Consider the following 20,843-nt stretch of genomic DNA (forward strand, 5'->3'; position numbering starts at 1 on the left):
CCAGAATTGGACTTGGAAAAATTAACGGAAACCCCTAAAAGAATCGAAATCGCTTGTCGAGAGTGGCAATTACACGACGTAATCGAGGTTAACTTGCATCATGATAGCGTCGCGTTTGGATCGACCGGTGTAGTGGAGCGTTTGAAGTCGCCAACCGGTTCGGTGAGGTCACGTTGTGGATTCGTTGCAAGTTTAAAGCCGAAATTTTGGACGAACCATAAACTGAGTCGCTTCTGAATTAAATTCGCGATTTCAACCTTAAGAAATCAGAGTCCCAGTGTCTTTTTTAAGGGTTCGTATGCCTTATTCCAGGCAGAATCGATAAATCATGCTCCAATCGCTTCTGAGTCACAGTTAAACGATTCATCCCACTCAGCTGATGCTGAAATTGAACAGTAAACTCAAATTGTAATTGGTGCGAATAGTTTCCGATGATTTTTTTCCCCGACCGACAGCTGCAGATACGATTGTGTAAACAACCAACGCCGAACTCAATTGTAACGTAATTTCTCGGCGATAATAACAACTCGAATCGCTCATAATTCGGAGGCGATCATCTGTGTAATAAAACCCTTATCGACGACGCCCAGCTGAAAAGCCTCGACCCGGTCATTTCTCAACCACGTAATACCTCCGCGTGTCGATATTAAACACAATAAATCCCATTTCTTGATAAAATATGCCCGACTGAACCGCGATCGTTCGGATCGGTCACGTTTCCTTCGTAACGAGGAACATAAAACGATTCTTTATTTAGTCGCATATACGTATATTGTATACCTCTACCGAAGGAGGGTCAACAATGGCGGGCCGGATATAGAAGTAATCCGCAATTCGAATCGGATCTACTCTCTTGATGGGAACGGCGGAATCGTGACGAAAGTTTGTTGGACGTCTTCGAGGGTGATCTTTCCTCGGAGGTGCGATCCTGTAAGCCGAAGGAATGGTCCAGATACAGAAGCAGGGAGCCTATATGAAAGGCAACTGAACGGCGTCATGTTCTAGCTCATCGTATAACAAAACTATAGTTCCTCAGACTCATCTCTGGAACAATGAAGTTTAGCTTCCTTTAATTCGTTGAAATCCAAGCCGGAGTTGATGGAAACGTAGAATCAATGTGAGTCACCGGTGACCGGTAAGACTTTATCTTTTCCTGCCTTCTTAGCCTCGGAATTCTGGTTGATATTCCCCATCCACTATCGCCCTTCATCACTGCTTCTGTTTTCCACTGCTGCAGTTCAATTTTAGAAGTCTGCTGTGCCGTCATCCTTCTATCTCTTCCTGAATCCACCTATTGATCTTTTGCCATCTGGTCCCTCGAAGAGTACCCCATTCTTACATCTCTTTGGAGTTCAAATTTCGTTCCTTAGAAACCTTTCCTTCAAACGCCAGAAGCATATTGATTTCCTGTTGGTTGAGACGCCTGATTTCGCAGCCATAAGTGACTACTTGACTAATAATTGACCTCTATATTATATATAACTAATATTTTTGGTTTGAGCAACTCTCAATGATAAGATCGGGTCAATGATGGCTCGCAGATGTTACCAGAATGAATATCATTCAGCCTTCATCATCATCATCCTCATTCATGCTGCACGTACGTGGGATGCCCGAAAGATGCCCACAAGAGGAAGTGCTGAACGACTACATGCTGGTCCATGGGCTCTCCATCAGCTGAGGACCATTTGGGAGCTCCAAACAGATTTTTATGTATAGAAGTAAGTTTCGACACACGAAACTGATAATTTGTTCGTCACTTTTCCAGATTAAACGACGGTGAAGCGAGGGAGTGCTTCCACCATCTATGCCCGGTCGGACTTCCAAGGGTAACACAGTTGATCGAAGACTAACTGCCGAAAAACCGAAGGTAAAACACGTTTAATGTCCTTGTAGCCGCGCCCCTACTGCACTGCCACTTAATTAGGTCGTTGAAAGTGCCGGATTCGAACAGTTCCCGAACAAAACGATAATTAACGAACTGAACCTGGAACAAGCTCGCGCTGAGGCCGGACTACCATGTGCGGAACGACGTGATGGCCCCTTTCAGACGGCTAAAAAACAAGACCAAGAACGGCGACGACCGGCGCATATTTAATTTAGACGTTGGTATTTACCGAACGCGCCACGGCATTATACGCGAATGCCGACGCCCCTTTCCGCGGGCGTTTCAAAGATATTAGCAGATGAGCTTCCTAACGTAATTACGTAATTCGGAAAGAGGAACACGTTGATAGAGAGCGAAATTAATGCCGCTCGAATTCATCCCGTAAAAATTCCCGCGCTATCTCTTTCGTCGCCGCCGAGCTCTATCCGTTGCCTCCGTTGTTGTTCCTTAATGACGTGTACTTGAGATAAATTTCAAAGGGACCAGGGGGGGGCGCGAACGTCCCCAAGACTCGAGACTCGAGATCTGCGACATTTTGACACTTTCTGAATTCCTCTTCGCCCGTCAGAGATATCCCAGTTGAGGTTGAGATGGGTTAGGCACCTCTTCTTCGCCTTATACAACACTGTCCTTAACAATTTGAGTGTTTCGCCTGCCTCTACACAAGTTAGAGCAAGTGGCACCCTCCTGCTGGACCACATCTCCTCATCGTTGAGGGCATCCATCTGGGTGAACAAAGGCTCTTCCACCATGTGCTCCTAGCAGCCTCCATTGACTGTAACATGGCTGTCCTCATCAAGAACGAGGTCTCCAGCATGAAAACCACACCAAACGGTCAGTTTTACTGGATGTAATGATTTCTCATGAATCCCATGTGGATTTTCACTAGACCAGTAGAGGAAAATGAGCTTCATTTTAAATACGATTTTTCGATGGAATTCCGGACCTGCTATGTGAGAGGCATCAATTCTCGAGTTAGCTGGATCAAATATGGGTGAAGATTGAGATTTTTTCGCCAAACTCTTGTGAATGGCGTGGATGCAGCCCATACGTTTACTGAAATTGAACGAAACAATCAACTCACATATAAGTATGTGTTGTACGAAGAAGCCAGGGTAGACCAGGTGGAATTTGGAGCTCGTGGTCCACTCAATTCGAACAATTTCTTTCTCGTCGTATCGCAAAATGAGCTGTCTAACAAACCCGACACCTCAGACTTTCGTACGGCCAAAACGACAAACGAAAGAAGAAGAATCAGTTTGTCATATTAGGATGATTAACGCCGAGCTCCGGGAAGCGGCGATAAATCCAAATTTAAACTGTTTTCCAGCTACGACGACGGGGGATGCTGCATAAAACAATTCGCAGGATGCACTTTCCTCTATTCAATTAGCGTGACGCGCGAATACGTATTTATGTACCCTCGCCCGCGGACCCGTCCGATCTTTTTCTTTTATGTAGGTACGTAACTCCTCCCCAGCCGCCAGCTTCAACTTCAAGAGCAGACGGATCCTTCCTGACGTTAATTGAGTGCCGGGGCATTGTTCTAGACCGCGGTCCCCCGAAATTCATTCCGGCATTGTCTTCGGCCGTTTTTCCTTTGTCCCGAGTATATTTCGTCCTCTCGTCTTTCGGCGAGATGACCGGGGGTGTTGGGAGTGACGTCCTTTCTTGACGTTCCCACCGTCGGCGTTACTTGGGATGATCGCCCGGCCAACAATGAAGAAGTTGCTCTCTTTTCGTGAGAATCTGGCGTGAAAGTTAGGGATTCTTCGACCTTTCAAACAGACTAGCGGAGCAGCATTCGACACTGGCCTCATAGCTCGGGAATCAGCCAAAAGAGGAGCACAAACATCACCATAGGCCCAGGGCCTTCATGAAGAAACTGAAAGAGAATCACTCAGGCAAGGCTGGACCAGTCCAAAGAGTTCCTTGGAAACTATACCACTGTGAGATCTATGAAATATCTGAATCTTAGGAACAATATGCTTCACTTTTCTACTGAATCCCTCGGAGGGTATTGTCGCCTTAGGAAGCACCTGATGAGAATGGCTGTAGCATAAACTGAGGAGTGCAGCTCGCCCTTAATATTCTGCAATTTAGCTCAGACAACCCCGACCTCTAGCTCGACTAGTAGCTACGTGATTATGTTTGCAATTTTTCCCCACAGAGAGGAGGAATCTTGAAACAAAATTGGCGCCCAAGCAGGGAAAAAGTGGAAAATTTGGCTTTACATGAACGAATGGCACTGTCAAGCCTGTGTAACATCTTTTTTACTCATAGCGAATTCTCCGAAAGAAGCTTCTCTTAATGAATCAGCTGTTCAGCTGCAGAAAAATCGTAAATCAATCTTGATTAATGCAAATGTTTTGTGTTGAAGCGATAGACGATAGACCGAAATTTATGTTTTGGATAATACTTCAAGTAGGGACTGGAAATATAGGAAGGAATCTAACAGAATATTGGACTAGGAGTTTCCTCGAAGGGAAACAGTGGCCGTATTCATGACGGCATCAATCTTCATATATCAATCAGCATATGCGTGCATGTTCAGCGTGGAACACACGTACTCGAACATCCAGCCACCGCGGTGTTTAATATCCGCCATCTAATAGGCCAATTTATGAAACGTCCCCCCGGTAACTACCAGCCTGATTTACGACTCTGTAAAACAATGATTCCCCCCCGTCCTCTCCGACGACGGTTACTTTTCCCCTTTTCTTGGCTGAGAAAGACGAGAAAGAATTCGCGTAGTACCGTCGAAAAACGCAGAAACCGGTCCGAGATCGTTAACCTCTCGGATGCGAGTGGTGGTGCAGTTGCCGGGCCATCTCATCTCGTGGTACTCGCCGAAGTCTGCACGCGTGGGCGAGATCCGTGGGACAGGAACGGGTTCCTGAGACAATGCCCGGCCTGCTGGATGTACATAAATCTCGCCGAAGAATCCGTCCGGTCGCTTTTCGCGTTCTTGACGTACGCAACCATCGACCGACTTTTTTTTTTCGAGAAAAAACGACGCGGAGACGATAACCGAGGGTTGAAAGGGATTATCGAACTTCTCAACGCGATTATACCGGTCGTAACCGAAGAACAATGAGACTCATCCGATTGGATAACGTCGCCCGCGACTGACAGTTATGAATAATTGACGTGAAAATCGAATACGCCGCTGCAACAAGCTGCAGTCCCGAACCGTCGTGTCGGCGGCGTTCATTGAAATCGATAAAGTCTGAGGGGTTTCTTATTTATGCATAAGGTGTGCAGATTCGGGCTTCATTTCAAGGATAAACTGCATCCATCGAGAACTTTCTGATCATCCTTATTTATGGAGGGGCTCGAGAAGAGCTTATATCTTCGAGGCACTATGAAACAAAAAGATTCACGATGGATAGTAATATACTCCATTCACTTTCATTTTAGCACTCGGTTGGCCATTTGATATTCGATTTGATACATTTCACTCTGTATAGTATGAAAATGTGGGGTTATGACGCTTGTCAAAACATTTTTGGGTTTTAAATCAACGTAATGTTGACCGTTCTACGTAAAAGTTTTTTTAATTACGTATTTTATCACAATGTCGAATCTCTTCGGAAAATATGTGACGAACGTAATTGAAGTTTATACAAACTGATTGAAGGCATACCAAATCCAGTTATTTGCATGGAAAATACAAGAGATCTGTATAATATTATAATATTCACTAGCTTGAGGAGAGTTAATGTTCGTTAACTTCTTTGGCTAAAGTTTGAATACGTTACATCAGTTGTAGATTTCAAAAATATTAACCCGAAGATTAAATGCATATGATGCAGTGGTTGGGAATGGGCATCACTGGAAGGAATTAACAGATAATTACAAGGATGTTAAATTCTTGGACAAAAATCATCTTGCATCAATATAAGTAAATGGAATTAAAGGAAGTTTCAAGACAAGATGAACTTCACCTTTGAATTTCACATGAATAAACAATTAACAGGACAACTGGAGCGTATTTGTGGCTTTCCATCTTATTACATTGATATAATAATAATAATTAGGTATTTATTGGTACCTTAAGACATTTACAATGTATAGGACAAGTCAAATGAAAAATAGAAAAATCAATTTTCGGGAACTTATTCTACGATGACTGTAGTAAACTTTTCGCATTAATTCACTCAAATATAAAATTCTCAAATGCCACCACTTTTTTGGGTCTCCCAATAGAAGGAAATCCTTTGTCATCCTAATCATTCACAATCTTTCTTATTGTGGAAATATTCAGCTGAAATATAAGTCGTTTAGATTCAGATGAAACATTATATGAATTCTCTTACATCGAATATTTTTCGCTACCTTCTGACATATTGTGGATTTTAGAATATCAAGGTACAACTATTTGACTGAGCGGACCTTAATTCTAAATTGCACTTTCTGAAACCCTGTCTCTTTGTTCAAGCACTTTCGGCATTTTCGTAATAAAAATTGATATTAGTTGTGGCAACGGCGTTATGCCATTAACGACATTTCATGAGTGGCAACCTTACTCCGTTCTAGTTACAAAAACTTGAGAAAATTATTTCATGGCCAACCCACTGCTAAAATGAATTTGAATGGAGTATAGTTTACAATCGCAAAAGGGACTCTCAACGATATATCCAGAGTATTTTGGCATTCTTCAAGTTGATGGACCGTGTCGGTTACAACAGAGATGATTGCAAAGTGCCAATAACAATGTCTTCAATAGAATAGCCTTTCTTTCGAAGGACCATATTTGAAATCACAAACCATAGTTGAAATAGGCTTAAAAAACAACGTATTTACTTCATCCTTTCCGAGAAGGCTAAAGAAAATGGTTCCTTAGTTAATCTTATGTTAGGAGAAGCATCTAATTCCTCTTCTTTATCAATTATTTATTCAGAATCCTATTACTACCCAAGTTGGTTGGCGCTATCTTCGAGAAACCGATACCCTGTTGAAGAAGCGTCGAAGTATTTGCGTCTAGAACCAAATGGAGTATCCTAGATCTGAAATGTCTCACGCTTCGTATGAGAATAAACCGCATTTTCCACTTTTTCCCAGTCTCCCACAGCCCCAATTCATTGTTCCCCCCCAAATGGACCAAAGATATCTGAAGTATCCGTCTGATCCTAAATAATGGAAGGTTATGGACCGACCAAACTCGGAATCTCTCTCGGGCACGTTCCATTCCGAGACGAAATCGAAGTAATAAAGACCGACTCTTCCCACATTTCTGTCTCCTCGAAAACGCGAAACGCGCAGTCTAAAGAAATCGGATACCGCGAAAAATACGTGTTGCGTTGAGAGTGGTCGCGGGGGGCGGGGAGGAGTTCACCCCCGGATCGGTAATTAGATTTTCCCTCAAACACACAGTTCATGAAACAGCTTGGAGGCGACGTCGGCCATCGGCACAACAACCTAGTGGCGCCGAGCTTATCGATTGGCGGAGGCAGGAAGGGATAATACACCGGAGAGTTTTCCCGTCGCGTTCCAGGGATGACCAGCTCGGTTTTCGACTCGATTATTCATCAGGGCGACCTGCCAGAGGGGGTAGAAGTGGACGTCCCGATGAATCTGTCCGATTAGCCGTCGTTTCTTTGGGAAATTCGATCATACTTGGACTGAAACGAGATTTGCCATTTACGTCTTGATTTTCCGCTCGAATTTGTCACCCCTGATGGTGCTGTGGTGAAAAATGAAAGAAGTACTTTGAATTTGAGCGAATGAGACATTTCTTCGATACATCAGTGACTTTTCAGGACTAGTTACTAGTGATTTTATGTTTGTGACCTGCAAAATGTTTCAGAGTTTGGACAGCTCAATATTTTGAGGAGAAACTCAATGTTTCCAACTCTTGCATTTAATTCTGTACAACTCTAATACATTCCGAGTTGAAAAAACAATGATATTCCTCAAATAATCTACAAATAATGAATATTATCTCCTGAAATTCGTGTCTAGAAATCTCTCTTTCGCAAAAGTCTACGAAGGTTGATTTTTCCTTAATGTTTTCGAAAAATTACAAGAGAATACTTCCCACAGGTTTCCAGATGGAAACTACAAACCTGAAACAAATGGAGCCACCGAGGAAATTCAAATCGAGCAATTGTCGCCGACGTATTTCCCCGACGAACTGCAGATTCCCCCATCCCGACAGCATCCAGCTCGGTCCATTCCGTCATTCTTTCAGAGGCAAATCGCGTTACTCCGCGACCGGGAAAATCTTCCCCGGAAAATTCAGCCGCAGTTACTTTGATTGAATTAACGCCCGGGGGCGATAATTACCAAGGGCGCCGCTGATTCGATTCGACGTCGGGCGTCCGGCAAAAAGTTTGCGACGTCGAGACGTGCATATGACCACCACCCTCGTCGGGGAGGGGAAAAATTAGCGGACGAAAGCCGGGACGATTTTAATGAGATGTGCTCTGACGCAAAACGTGACGGAGAAATTTCAAATCTACCGCTGTTTTCGTAAAAAAGGTAGGTACATCGAATCTTCAGCGAAATTTCAGCAACTTCCAATAAAATACGAATTATGACAGCCATCTTTCTTCCAGCAGTTACTTCTTGATCGAGCCTACGCGTTTCCTGTACTTGATTTTCCCCTAAAAGTTGGTTTTAACGAGAAATACCCCAGAGGCTGAAAGTTTTCTTTCAGAGCTCATACCTATACCACCTCAGGCTCATTCGGCTGTCTTTTAAAGCTTACAGTGTAAGTGATGAATTAACAACACCATGGAGAAAAACATAGGGCGTGTTTTGTCTGACAATTATCTTTTGCATCGACTTTATTTAACATTCTAGACTTCAAGCTCGAAATCCTCTAATTGTCTTTGTAACCATCGATAAAATCACTGTGAAATCGTTAAAATTTAATATTATGAATAAAATTTAACTGGCGCACGGATATATCACGTATTTTCGTGAAGAAATTCCACAGATATACAGAGTATTTCCTAAATACAGTGTACAGCTAGAGGGATCGTTATCTGCTTCTAAATCTGAGGTGAGTATGGCATAAATTATGTCTCTGAAGGTTCCTGTTCTTTCTCAACTTTCTCATATCAATTACAATGAACTTTGATAACATCTCTTATTTTTTCCAACTCTAAACTGTCGCGCCACACGGCAAGGATGCTATTTTTAATCGCAATGGAATGAAGAACTGCAATAAAATTGAGATAAAACAGGAACAGTTGAGTCCTACGTTTTGTTATGTCTGCAAGCCATTGATTGAGGTAGAGCCCACGTTTTTAGCGTAAAACACGGAACGTTGCTACCTCTCAAATCCTACCACCTTTCATCGAAATGCCTCAAGTAGTTATGGAATTAGCAGAAATTTCCGATTGAACTTTTGCAACGCATCGTTCTGGGGACATGTTTTACATGGTAAAGTTACCCTCATTCAAGGGCCAGAACAAGCTCCAGAAACCTATCTCGTCACGTCCTAATTCGCCGTATCAAAATCCCGAAATTCACGCGGACGTCCATTCTCCTCCGTAACGGGTTCTCTCCGGCGATAATAATGGTCATCCGCGGCGGATCAAATCGCCGCCCGTCCTCACAATGCCGCGGCAACATCTGCCCAGACGTTCCGGTGCATAATATGCCCCAAAAACGGCGAAGGAGGCGCGCACAACTGACCAACATCCTCCCCGAGTTGCCCGTCCGCCCGCCGACGTAGTCTTCCAGAGACCGCTCGCGCTCGCGTCGGAACCGGTCCGACCGGGTCGCCGAGACCGCATTCTCGGCAGGCGGTTCGCGATAATTTTTAACGTCTCGCGAAGGTTCACGGAATTGCATAATGCCCGCGCGCTGCCGCGGGTTTGTTTCTATGCGAACTTTCGCTCTTCGCCAAGTAGCCCGACGACGACGGGGACGGAGGGGCCGGTCGGTCAGCCTCGACGGCCCTCGCAACGTTGCCGGTACGTCGAGATCGCGCTGCATTCGGTGCATATTCGCGGATTATGGGCAGATCGATTTTTAGGGGCTAGAAGTTGGTAAATATGGTAGGAAAATCATCTAGGAAAGTTTCAAATTCCTTAAAAACAACAGAGTACACAATTTCGAGAAGAAAAATCTGATATTTCAGTCATAATTATCAAAAAAGAATTTCTTCGAAGTTTCCAGGCATTTTTGCTATGGCTTGTTTATGTAATACAAACGTTGCTTTCGAACAATGTTTTTTTTCCAGTTGTGTTGGCTGGATGTCCTTTAGAACAAAATACAAGCAAGCTTGGGTCAAATACGCGGGCAATAAAAGACTGGTCATTAAAATATTATTATCTAATTGTTTTATAAAGCAGAGAACCACAAGAATAACCAGCTGGTCTGCCGTTTGAAATACACAGTTTTTGTCTGTCTTCTAACGATGACATAAACATTAACTACCCGTCAAAAACTACTCTTTCTGTGGCCGACAAATCGAGCCGCAAGAACCTCTACACTTTCAACGTCGTCGAGTATACACATATCGAATGGGAATGAGTACTGACGAATTCACACCCGAGAGCATTTAATAACGGCAATCTAGTATGAATTTCAGATCGAACAGGAGCCGTATAACGACGTAATCGAACAGTAACTGGTTTTCGTTCAACTGGTCGTAATGGAAATGACCTCATTACCTTTTTTTTTTAATCCCAGAATTAGGTGTGCATGAATGAATTATTACGCCTGCAATGAGAGACGGGAGTATGTGGGAGGGCAATTCCAAACTTGAACCTTCGGAATACGAGTGTGTATATATATAGGTAATAAGCCCCTTAACACTTCAAACCAAATCCCTGCCTTCGTGTAATCTCTACGCGGGAGGAGCTCGCTAACTGTATAAACCTGCACGACGACGTTCTTAGATTAGGTACATTAGGATTACCATCTTTGACGAACTTCGTCAGTGTCTTAATCGAGTACCTACCCCGATACACGGAAATTTATTTACCGCTCTAAATTGTCTGGTGAAGAGGAGTTAAGACGACGCCGACGAGAATCGATATGTTCTCAGAGATCGCAGCATTTTCGCGAAAGAAGCTATTAGATTACGTTTGGCGAAGGCGATAGAGAACGGAATGTTTAGGTTGACTAGGTCGACTCTTGTCTCTTGGGTATTATAAAAACTTTATATGGTTTAACGGGGAAAAATTGATGCAATTCGACCTAAACTGCATCGGATAGCATACAGCTCAAATACAGGTTTGGCATTTGAAAGTCTCTTACCGATTTACAAAAATCCAAAGTCCTTTGACCGTCTTGGTCTTCTTACAGAACAAGTGACCACAAAATCGGATTCTTTATGTGAGGTTTTTATCAGATATTACTTTTCCATTTTAGTTTCTTCGCGTACCAGATTTACCATGAAATTTTAATGAGTTACGCCTGAGTACTAACTAATTGTCGCCTTAGAAAGGATAATATGATGAAAATGGGCTTATGGGCAACTGACGAGAAGGGCTAAAGAATGCCTCACCATTGCAAGCCTGCACAAGGAATGTCTTGGACGAGAAAATTACAGGAGGATTAAGAACTTGGCCTCCTGAAGCCCTCTCAGAGTTAATTGGAGATCTGCAACTGGGGAGGCGAGCTGTAGATGGCAGTGAAATGCTACCCCCTTACCAGATTATGAACTAAAAGCATCCACTAAGAGCCACTCTTTCAAAACGAACCAGTTAACATAGATCACGATGAGATACTCAAAAAAAATTGTTCAAATGATCAGGGAGAATTTTTTGATTGAGAGTCTTCATGTACGAGGGTTGGATCCTCTCATTTATCGACCTACCCCTGTATAGGTCGACGTTCTGCGATACTTCTCGGCGTGCTCGCAGAAAATGCGGTCCTCGCTTGACGACACGATCTCGGCGGACCCGGTTCCTTAAGCCCGTGTGCATCCGGGCTTCGCAGGTCGGTTGCGCGCAGCCCATGACGACGACGTTCGCGAGAGATGGGTCTCTCTCTCGACCTTGAGACCGGAGGCCCGGATGTCTCGATTCCAGGGACCCAGCGCCTCGAACCGACCGGTGTTGTGTCAACATTTCGCCGTATCCTAATTCAAACACCGATATGAGGGCGCGAACCGCGGACTATGCGAGAGAGACGTGAGAGACTGAGATTTTCGATATGCTGAAGATGAACATCGTACGTACGATTTGACGCCTGACGTCTGCCGATCTGCGAGAAAGTACGAGTAATATTCTGAACTATCGGCACAAGTCGAAAAGAGTGCAGTGTCGGCTCGAAACGCGAACGCCTTCCTCCCTTCAGCCCGCTCCGTCCTTCCATTTTAATACACAAAAGCGTCGGATAACAATGGGCCTCGGCACAATAACTAAATGGCCGGTTTCGGGAGCGCTAATGCCGATTCGAGGCGGGCCAATTAGAAATTACATTTTCCAGATGTAAACGAAACTTCGAGACAATGTGACCGTGTAACTGGAGCGTGTACCGGCGGCGCACATGGCGTTATGCCCGTTCTGCCGCGCGCATTCGGCGGATTAGTTTCCCGCGACAAATGTTGTATCAAAACGAAATTTAAAGGTTGCAGCGTCGGTTTTGAACCGCTTGTTTGGATTTCGCATTTTCCGGAGCGATAAGCGAGACTTTTCGCGCGTCGGCGTAACTTGCGCCCGCTCGGCGGGTTCCGCGTCTAACACGGATAATAAATTCGGTCCTACGGTTCGTTGCGCCGCCGATACATTCGCCAATTAATGCCCGGCCTTGGATATTTAAGATGGGGCATCGCCATTATTTCTCATACGCGCTTATAACACTTCCAGTTCTCGGCAGAATGGCCGAGCCCTGCCGCTTCATCTTTCGAGAGCGCGGACGATCCGAGGCTATTCTTAGATTCGGCGTAACACGATTGGCTGAAAATAATGAGCCCTGTTTGATGACTTGAACGGAGTTATTAAACGAGGCTTCTTACCCATAACGATTCATGTATACGGGACGCTTCGGTTCGAGAAAAACCGCAGATGCTTTGAACGTTTCCTCAATCGATGGTTATATCGTTATTTCGCCGAATCATAAAAGCCTTCAACTTGTCGGGCAAAAGTCTTAATTCGTGATCCATGGATTACTTTCTTTGTAGACTTCTACGTCTATCAACACTCATACTCGCGTGGCTTTTTTCATCGGCAATCTTTGCTGTTACGAAAGACTTGAAAATAAACAACTGAATTTTTGTGACTGCAGTTTGTTCATCGCGCCAGGAACAGATCTATCCATCATCCGACTCGTGTTACATCACGGGTCTATTCTTGCCTGGAACTCATGAGAAACTCATCGTCCTCAAATAAGATGGGCATCAAGCGATCATTCTATGTTTTACATTGAAAAAACTCAACGAGATATCTGTTATGGTCAGAGAATGTATCGAGCACGAGCGAAAACACGAACATACGGCCGTACCATCTTCAATTACAACAAATCATCGTGTCGACGATAAGAATATCGCGGTCTAACGACCGTTTTCGTCGATCCGAGAGAAAGAACGTATCCCGGCCGACATCTCTCATCTTATCTGTATCCGAGTCCTCCATTGTGCTTGGGCTTCCTTTGATTAAACATAAGCGGGATGTTGGACAGGCCCTTTGGGACCGGCCGCTGTCGCGTATCGTGGGTCCCCCTCGGAAAAACGGCCGAATAATTCTTGTTAATCGGGCCAGCAACTGTGCAGCATCGTTGACAATGACAATTATCGTCCTCCCTCGCTTATCCGTGCCACGGCATCGATTCGGGTAGGCGGCGACGGCGCCGCTCATGAAAAGCATGCACCGATTTCTTCCACGAAGCAAAGCTTGCTTTAAAACCCTCCCTTACCGAAGAGCGATTTTCGGAGAAGATTTTGGAACAACGGAACCACCTTCAACCAGAGGCAGCTTTAAGACGCTCCACGATTCAACAGCCATCTTGTCCTCGTTCAGTGGCTTTTTTTAAAGCGACTGGCCAATATTTATGACATTTTTATCAAAAGAGACTTCGGCCAAAACTGACGCAGAATGTCGATCTTGACGAAACTTTCGGTAACCGTTGATTAAACTGCCGAATCGCGGATTTCTCGACGAGCGATTCGCCGCGGCGCTTCAAGTTTCGAGCTACCGCAAATTACACGAAATAACAGCAGCCAGAGAGGCCTGTGCGTCACCGGAGAAGGCCCCTCGACCCTAATTCGACGAACAAAGCGGATTGAAATGCACACAAGGTTTTCTTGTACGACTTCAACGGTCCGCGAATTCGATAAGACGGAGGTTACGAAAACAATGCACGTCGCACTCAGACCGTACTTCCTCTTCCATCGGCGGCAATTAGCGTCGGACGAGGGACGCCCGTCCTTGGGACGTCTACCGAACGACCAGACCAGCGAAAAATCCAATCGCCCTTCGAAAAACTAGAATACGAGACGGTCGCCCATCCGCGCGTCGAGCACATCCGGAGCTGCTCGGACTCGGTTATCCAAATATTCGATCCAGATGAAAAAAACATGGACCCATCGAAAATTTTCTTCTGACAAGTTTTAGGACGTGTGGAATCTTTCCTAGATGACGACGTCAGCGTTTCCATTCCCGACCTTGGACCGCGTCCAAGAGAAATAGTCGAAAACGCGTAAATGATTAATCGTACAACCTGAAATAAAACTCAGAAATAAGAGCGGTCGATGTTGAAGGTGGCACTTTCGGAAAAATGTGTTAGGCAGTTGTTGATAAACATTTCGACGATCTATTATGCCGATTTCAGAGGCGTTCTATTCCTAGACGCGCGTTTAAAAATAAGAGCGTCGAAAAACGCGAAACGGCCGTTTTCGGTGCATGGAAACGGCTTGTACGATCGAAATTCGACGTCGACGTCGAGTAGGTGAGCGCGTTTCGCGAAGATTCATCTATACGACCGGCGGGATAAAAATATCGACGCGAACGTTGATTCATATCGAAATTCACCTCAAGGACAATTAATTCATGATGACGCGGAGTTGATACGTGAATTCCGAGCGTTGTTATACGACGGGCGACGTTCTTGAAAATTCCGTTTTTATGCGACACACATTATTTGTTTACCTACTCCTATGATAGAATGCCAAAAAATTTTTGAGGCAGTAGTACTTTCAAATGCTTCAATTATTCTTCATTCCGTTGAAACCTATTTGAATTTGATAGATTTTAAACACTGAGGGAGAATTTGAGAATGAAATGGATTTCCTCAGACAACGAATATGCTGTGATTGATATTGAGCTTAATAATAACGTGGGAGAGACTAAAAACAGCTTTTCGAGAACTTTCTGTCCATTGAAGTTCAAGAAAATTGATGTTATTCTTCTAAGAATCATCAAAATGTTTCTCCTGCAGCTTGATTAAATACAGTTTCTTTCAGTTTCAATATTTACAATGTACAGGGTGGGCAAATTTCGATGTTTTAGCACTACAGTTTTTAAACCAGAGGAGATACACAAAATCTGATACCCCATTCTCGTTCTCTTTTTCTGAGAAACTAACAATAGAAGTAGTCATTTTTGGCCACTTTCTTTCGTTTTCGAGTTATAAGCAAAAATTGGAAAAATGGCGATTTCGAAATAAATTTATATCTCCGCTAATACTGATGATCGAGCTCTGAAATTGAAACATTATACAGGCACTTTTTTACGTAGAATCCAGTGGCGTGCTCGCCTTTTTAGGAGGATTTTTAATTACGAAGCTATGACCCAAAGTTATGTTTTTTTAAATGGGATCACTAGTTTCCTGTGCAACTTTTTGAAAGCTCAATTTTTACTGATTTCAAAAATATATAACATCATATGGTTTCTACCAATATAAATAATAGAAAATGGTCCAAAACCTTTTTTCTCAATATTTCAACTCAAATATTATTAACTTTTGATGAGCATAGAAAAATATAGCATCGTATGATTACCCTAGTGTCTCTTTCTATAAGTCCTTTCATTATTATGAAATTTTATGAAATATATCTTGATTAAAATTTTGTGAAAATTGGTGAAAAGCATAGAAAGAATGACATTGCCGGAAGGAGACTGCTTTTGTTATCGGAAACTGTATTTTTCTGTGCTCGTCAAAAGTTGAAACCATAGAAATATTGAGAAAAAAGGTTTTTGACTATTTTCTATTATTAATATTGATACAAACCATATGATGTTATATATTTTTGAAATCAGTAAAAATTAAGCTTTCAAAAAATTGCACAGAATACTAGTGTTCCCATTTAAAAAAACATAACTTTGGGTCATGGCTTCGTAATTAGAAATCCTGCTAGAAAGGCGAGCACGCCACTGGATTCTACGTAAAAAAGTGCCTGTATAATGTTTCAATTCCAGAGCTGTATCATCAGTATTAGCGAAGATACAAATTTACTTCAATATCGCCATTTTTCCAATTTTCGCTTATAACTCGAAAACAAAAGAAAGTGACCAAAAATGACTACTACTCTTGTTAGTTTCTCAGAAAAAGAGAACCAGAATGGGGTATCAGATTTTGTCTATCTCCTCTGGTTCAAAAACTGTAGTGCTAAAACATCGAAATTTGCCCACCCTGTACAGTCTTTGGCTTACTTCTCCCCCTTGCAAATTGATGTAGTCTCAGAAATTACTAGAGGGGCTATAAAATACTGTAGAGCAGTGCACAACGAGCTTTCGAAAAGTTAATTTTTTAATGGTATGATATGAATAAGGAAAAAGGCTCTAGCGAAACAAATTTCAGGGATTGCTTTTTCTACCCCTTGCAATTATGGAACACCTTCAAATTTCTTTTATCGTCTTCTCAGTCTATGAGAATGTCTGCTGATATTTCTGTCAGTTATTTTACAAATCTGCATTAACATCAGCAGATGGTGCATAAGTGTAGAAATTAAAGTTCTCAATGTAATTTGGAAGTTTGAGTCGACTTATGACAGAGCTTCTCGAAAAAACGAAGAAGTTAAAATCTCTGTGCAATGTATGCGTTCAAATGTGAGCTTAAAATTATGATTCGATCAGATTCTCGATGAACATTCTATCAGCCTCGAAATGTAGCTCAGTTTTCGGTTGAAAAAATGAGATTTCTGACCCTTTCGGAAAAACTATGTTAAGACTCACCTTGATACTGTCGTAGCAGGCTGTCACCCTCCCGTTCTGTACCTCGACGTTGGCGGGCGGATGTGCAAACTTGCACTCTGTGTCCGGTCTCGAGCACTTATTCCTCTGGAACTCCCTGCAGACCTCCAACTGGAGCCAACGGGAATCCTTACCATTCAACAGGTTATTCATGTTCACCATGGCGGCCATCTCTTTTAATATATATATATCGGATAAATCCAATCGATCACGTATTACGAAAAAAAAACTCAAGTCCTCTGGATCACAAAAGCGCGCCTCGCAACGTGGATACTTTCCGGGGATTCGAAAAAAAATTCGTTTCGGCGTTCAGGTGGAGTTATTGTCCATCCTTATCGGCTTCCGTTCTGTGGACACGACGTGTTCGCGGGCGGGTATCTCGGGGACGGTCTTCCTCCACGTCTGTTTATTTTTTTTTTTTTGGTTTCGAGAAGAAGCTTCAAAGCGGGTAGGCGATAAGCGAAGCGAAGATTTCAGGATGAGAAGAACACGACAGTTTTAGCGCATGTTGTCGGGATCCTGCGTCTTCTACTGTGATGTGATGCTGCGTTGGATCTGATGTGGACCTCCGTCTCTGGCGCGGTCTGCAAAGAAGCGAAAGCACAATTAAAACACTAGTGGTCACCCCACCTGAGTCGTTGATCGCGCCAGCGGACGAAAGGGGCGCGGCGTTGCCGCTAGCCGGCGAGATTCCGGAGTGGAGGGAGACGTTTTCGTGCTGGAAAACGATAGGGATCTTGGCGGGTTTCGTAGTGACTCACCGGGGATAATTTTCTGTCCAGATTAGAAGCGATAACGCACCCTCTCATGAAAATTGACGTGATTATTTTCGAAGCGAAATTTTTTTTGGCTCACCCTATTATTTTTTCAGCACTGTATGGGTTTTTCAGCATTAATTGATCATTTTCTGGATTCTACTTATGGTCTGGATTTTTATATCAGTCAAATCATATCAGTCACTTAAATAGTATGAATCTTTGTTTTGTACGAATATTTTAACAGTAGATACTTGAGGTCAAGAGAAGCACTTTTTACCTTCGCCATTTTTTCTGAATCGGCTTGGTTTGAAAGATACAGGCTGTTGAAAAACCATTAAAAAAATCATTTTCAGTTCTATCTCACAAACATTTTTATCGAATGAAATGAATTTCAGAATATAGTTTTTCATTTCTTTGATGAATCTTTTTCGAACACAAGATATCACCCACATCTTCCAGTTCTCTCATTATGGCAATTACAAACCTTAAAAATACCACAAATTTAAAGAACCCAACACTTGAAACTAAGTTGGACGCTATCTAATGAACATTTGAACGTTTTATAAAATAAAAATATTTTTCGTATTTTCTCGTAAAATGCGCCGTTTTCGAGTAATTTGATGTTCAAAAATTAAAAAGTATGTGTAAATTTGATACTGTGGCTGAATACAGCTCTGTTTAAAATATCCACAGATATGTAGTGCCACAGTCTTAGCTAGTTGTTCTCAAGGCAATATTGTTTTTCCAGGGTTGATGCAGCTCATTGTAAATGCATTTGATAATACATATTTTGACACTTTGTTTGCATACTCCAAGCATTTTTTATGAAAAATTCTATGATATATATTCCAGTTCATCCTATTTCTGTTTCAGTCTTGGATTTTTAATTATCTGTCTATATCAGAGCATGGCAAATATGATCTTTATATTTTTTCCAAAGAATAATGGAAAAATAGTGAGTAAGTATTAAAATTAAAATTGAAATCGGTGAATATTCTTGTTAAGAACTCAGGAACAATACATTTTTCATCAAAAAGATACCATTCATATACTAAGCTAGTGAGAAATGACATTTTCCCAGAGTCTACTTATATGTCTTCTACTCTCGCAGCCAGTTATGGAAATACTGATATTTATATCGTTATTTGTCAATTCGCCATGAATATCGTTTTCAAATCTATATAAATATGAAACCGTCCAGTTCACGCTCTACCTATAATCACGTAAACTGATATTTTTCACGTAACGTCACTAATTCGATGTAGGCCATATTTCTATTTATTCCGATTCAATCGAAACTGATATCTGAAATAATAACATTACATTATAGGTAGGTATACACCAAATCCTACCTCCAACGATTCGTTCCTGTACGCGACAGCCAACTGATCAATCGTTTCGAATTTATCGATAGGAAAAACAAATATTTATACGTGCACGAGCATTTTCCATATTATCGGAGCTCGGATTGATTCCTGTCCCGATTACAGAGGGCGCCCCCCCTCAAAAATGCAACGGTTCAGAATAACCAATTTGCCAAGAGTGTTATCGGAAAATGGGGGAGAGATTCATTGACGAGAGGGATTTCATTGTGTCAGAGGAACGTTTTGATTCTATGCTCCATTCACAGTTATTTTAGCAGTCGGTTGGCCTTTAAATATTTTTCTCAAGTTTTTGTGACTAGAACGGAGTAAGGTTGGCATTCATGAAATGTCGTTTATGTCATAACGCCGTTGCCACAACTAATATCAATTTTTATTACGAAAAAGCCCGAAGTGATTGAAAAAAGAGACAGGGTTTCAGGAAGTGCTATTTAGAATTCATGTCCGCTCATTCAAAGAGTTATACCCTGATATTCTAAAATCCACAATACGTCAGACGTAGCAAACATATTCAATGTAAGGGAATTCGTATAATGTTTCATCTGAATCTGAACGACTTATATTTTAGCTGAATATTTCCACAATCAGAAAGATTGTGAATGAAGAGGATGACAAAGAATTTCCTTCTATTGGGAGACCCAAAAAAGTGGTGGCATTTACTAATTTTATGTTTGAGTGAATTAATGCGAAAAGTTTACTACAGGACTTTCGATGAATGTCATCGTAGAATAAGTTCACGAAAATTGATTTTTCTATTTTTCATTTGACTTGTCCTATACATTGTAAATGTCTTAAGGTACCAATAAATTCCTAATCATTATTATTATATCAATGTATTGAGATTAACTGCCACAAATACGAGCCAGTTGTCCTGTTAATTGTTTATTCATGTGAAATTTTTGTTCAAAGGTAAAACTTCCTTTAATTCCTTTCACTTATATTGATACAAGATGATTTTTGTTGAAGAATTTAATATTCTTGTAATTATCGGTTGATTTCTTCGGGATATACCCATTCCCAACCACTGCATCATATGCATTTTATCTTCGGGTTAATATTTTTGAAATCTACAACTGATGTAACGTTTTCAAACTTTGGCCAAAGAAGATAACGAACATTAACTCTCCTCAAGCTAGTGCATATTATAATATTATACAGATCTCTTGTATTTTCCATGCAAATAACTGGATGCCTGCAATCAGTTTGTATAAACTTCAATTATCTTCGTCACATATTTTCCGAAGAGATTCGACATTGTGATAAAATACGTAATAACAGAAACTTCTACGTAGAACGGGCAACATAGCGTTGATTTAAAACCCAAAAATGTTTTGACAAGCTTCATAACCCCACATGTTCGTACTATACAGAGTGAAATGTATCAAATTTCCAAGGCCGACCGAGTGCTATAATAAAAGTGAATGGAGTATAGTTCCACTTTGATGTTGACAATCTACCATTGCATAAAATCAAAATGAAATGAGAGCAGAGCATTGAATTGCAAGATATTTTGTTGACCCCTTTCATTTATTACCTCAGAATTTCATTTCAGCTAGGACTCTAGCGATCTTATAGCGAAAGAAGGCAAAAAAATGCTGTAATCTGCCAAGCTGCCGATGAAGATCTCAATGGAATAGGGGAGGTTGTTCATATGGTGAATTACCCAAGAGAACTGGACATCCACAAATGAAAACGTCCAAGTAAAACATAAGAAGTCAAC

The 20,843-nt window shown here is 42.0% G+C and overlaps 1 protein-coding gene across 11 annotated transcripts in view; it reads right to left on the reverse strand.

The window, feature by feature from the left end:
* Positions 1-20,843, reverse strand: part of LOC123311426 (muscleblind-like protein) — a 234,452-nt gene that overhangs the window by 157,633 nt on the left and 55,976 nt on the right. For all 11 annotated transcript variants that reach the window (XM_044895369.1, XM_044895362.1, XM_044895367.1 and 8 more), the window contains one exon: positions 16,966-17,567. In XM_044895369.1, the coding sequence (XP_044751304.1) occupies positions 16,966-17,154 (189 nt within the window). In that variant the 5' untranslated portion in view covers positions 17,155-17,567. The remainder of the gene's footprint in view (positions 1-16,965; positions 17,568-20,843) is intronic.

The sequence above is a fragment of the Coccinella septempunctata genome, chromosome 4 (genome assembly GCF_907165205.1).
Source record: "Coccinella septempunctata chromosome 4, icCocSept1.1, whole genome shotgun sequence".
NCBI classification, from domain to species: Eukaryota; Metazoa; Arthropoda; class Insecta; order Coleoptera; family Coccinellidae; genus Coccinella; species Coccinella septempunctata.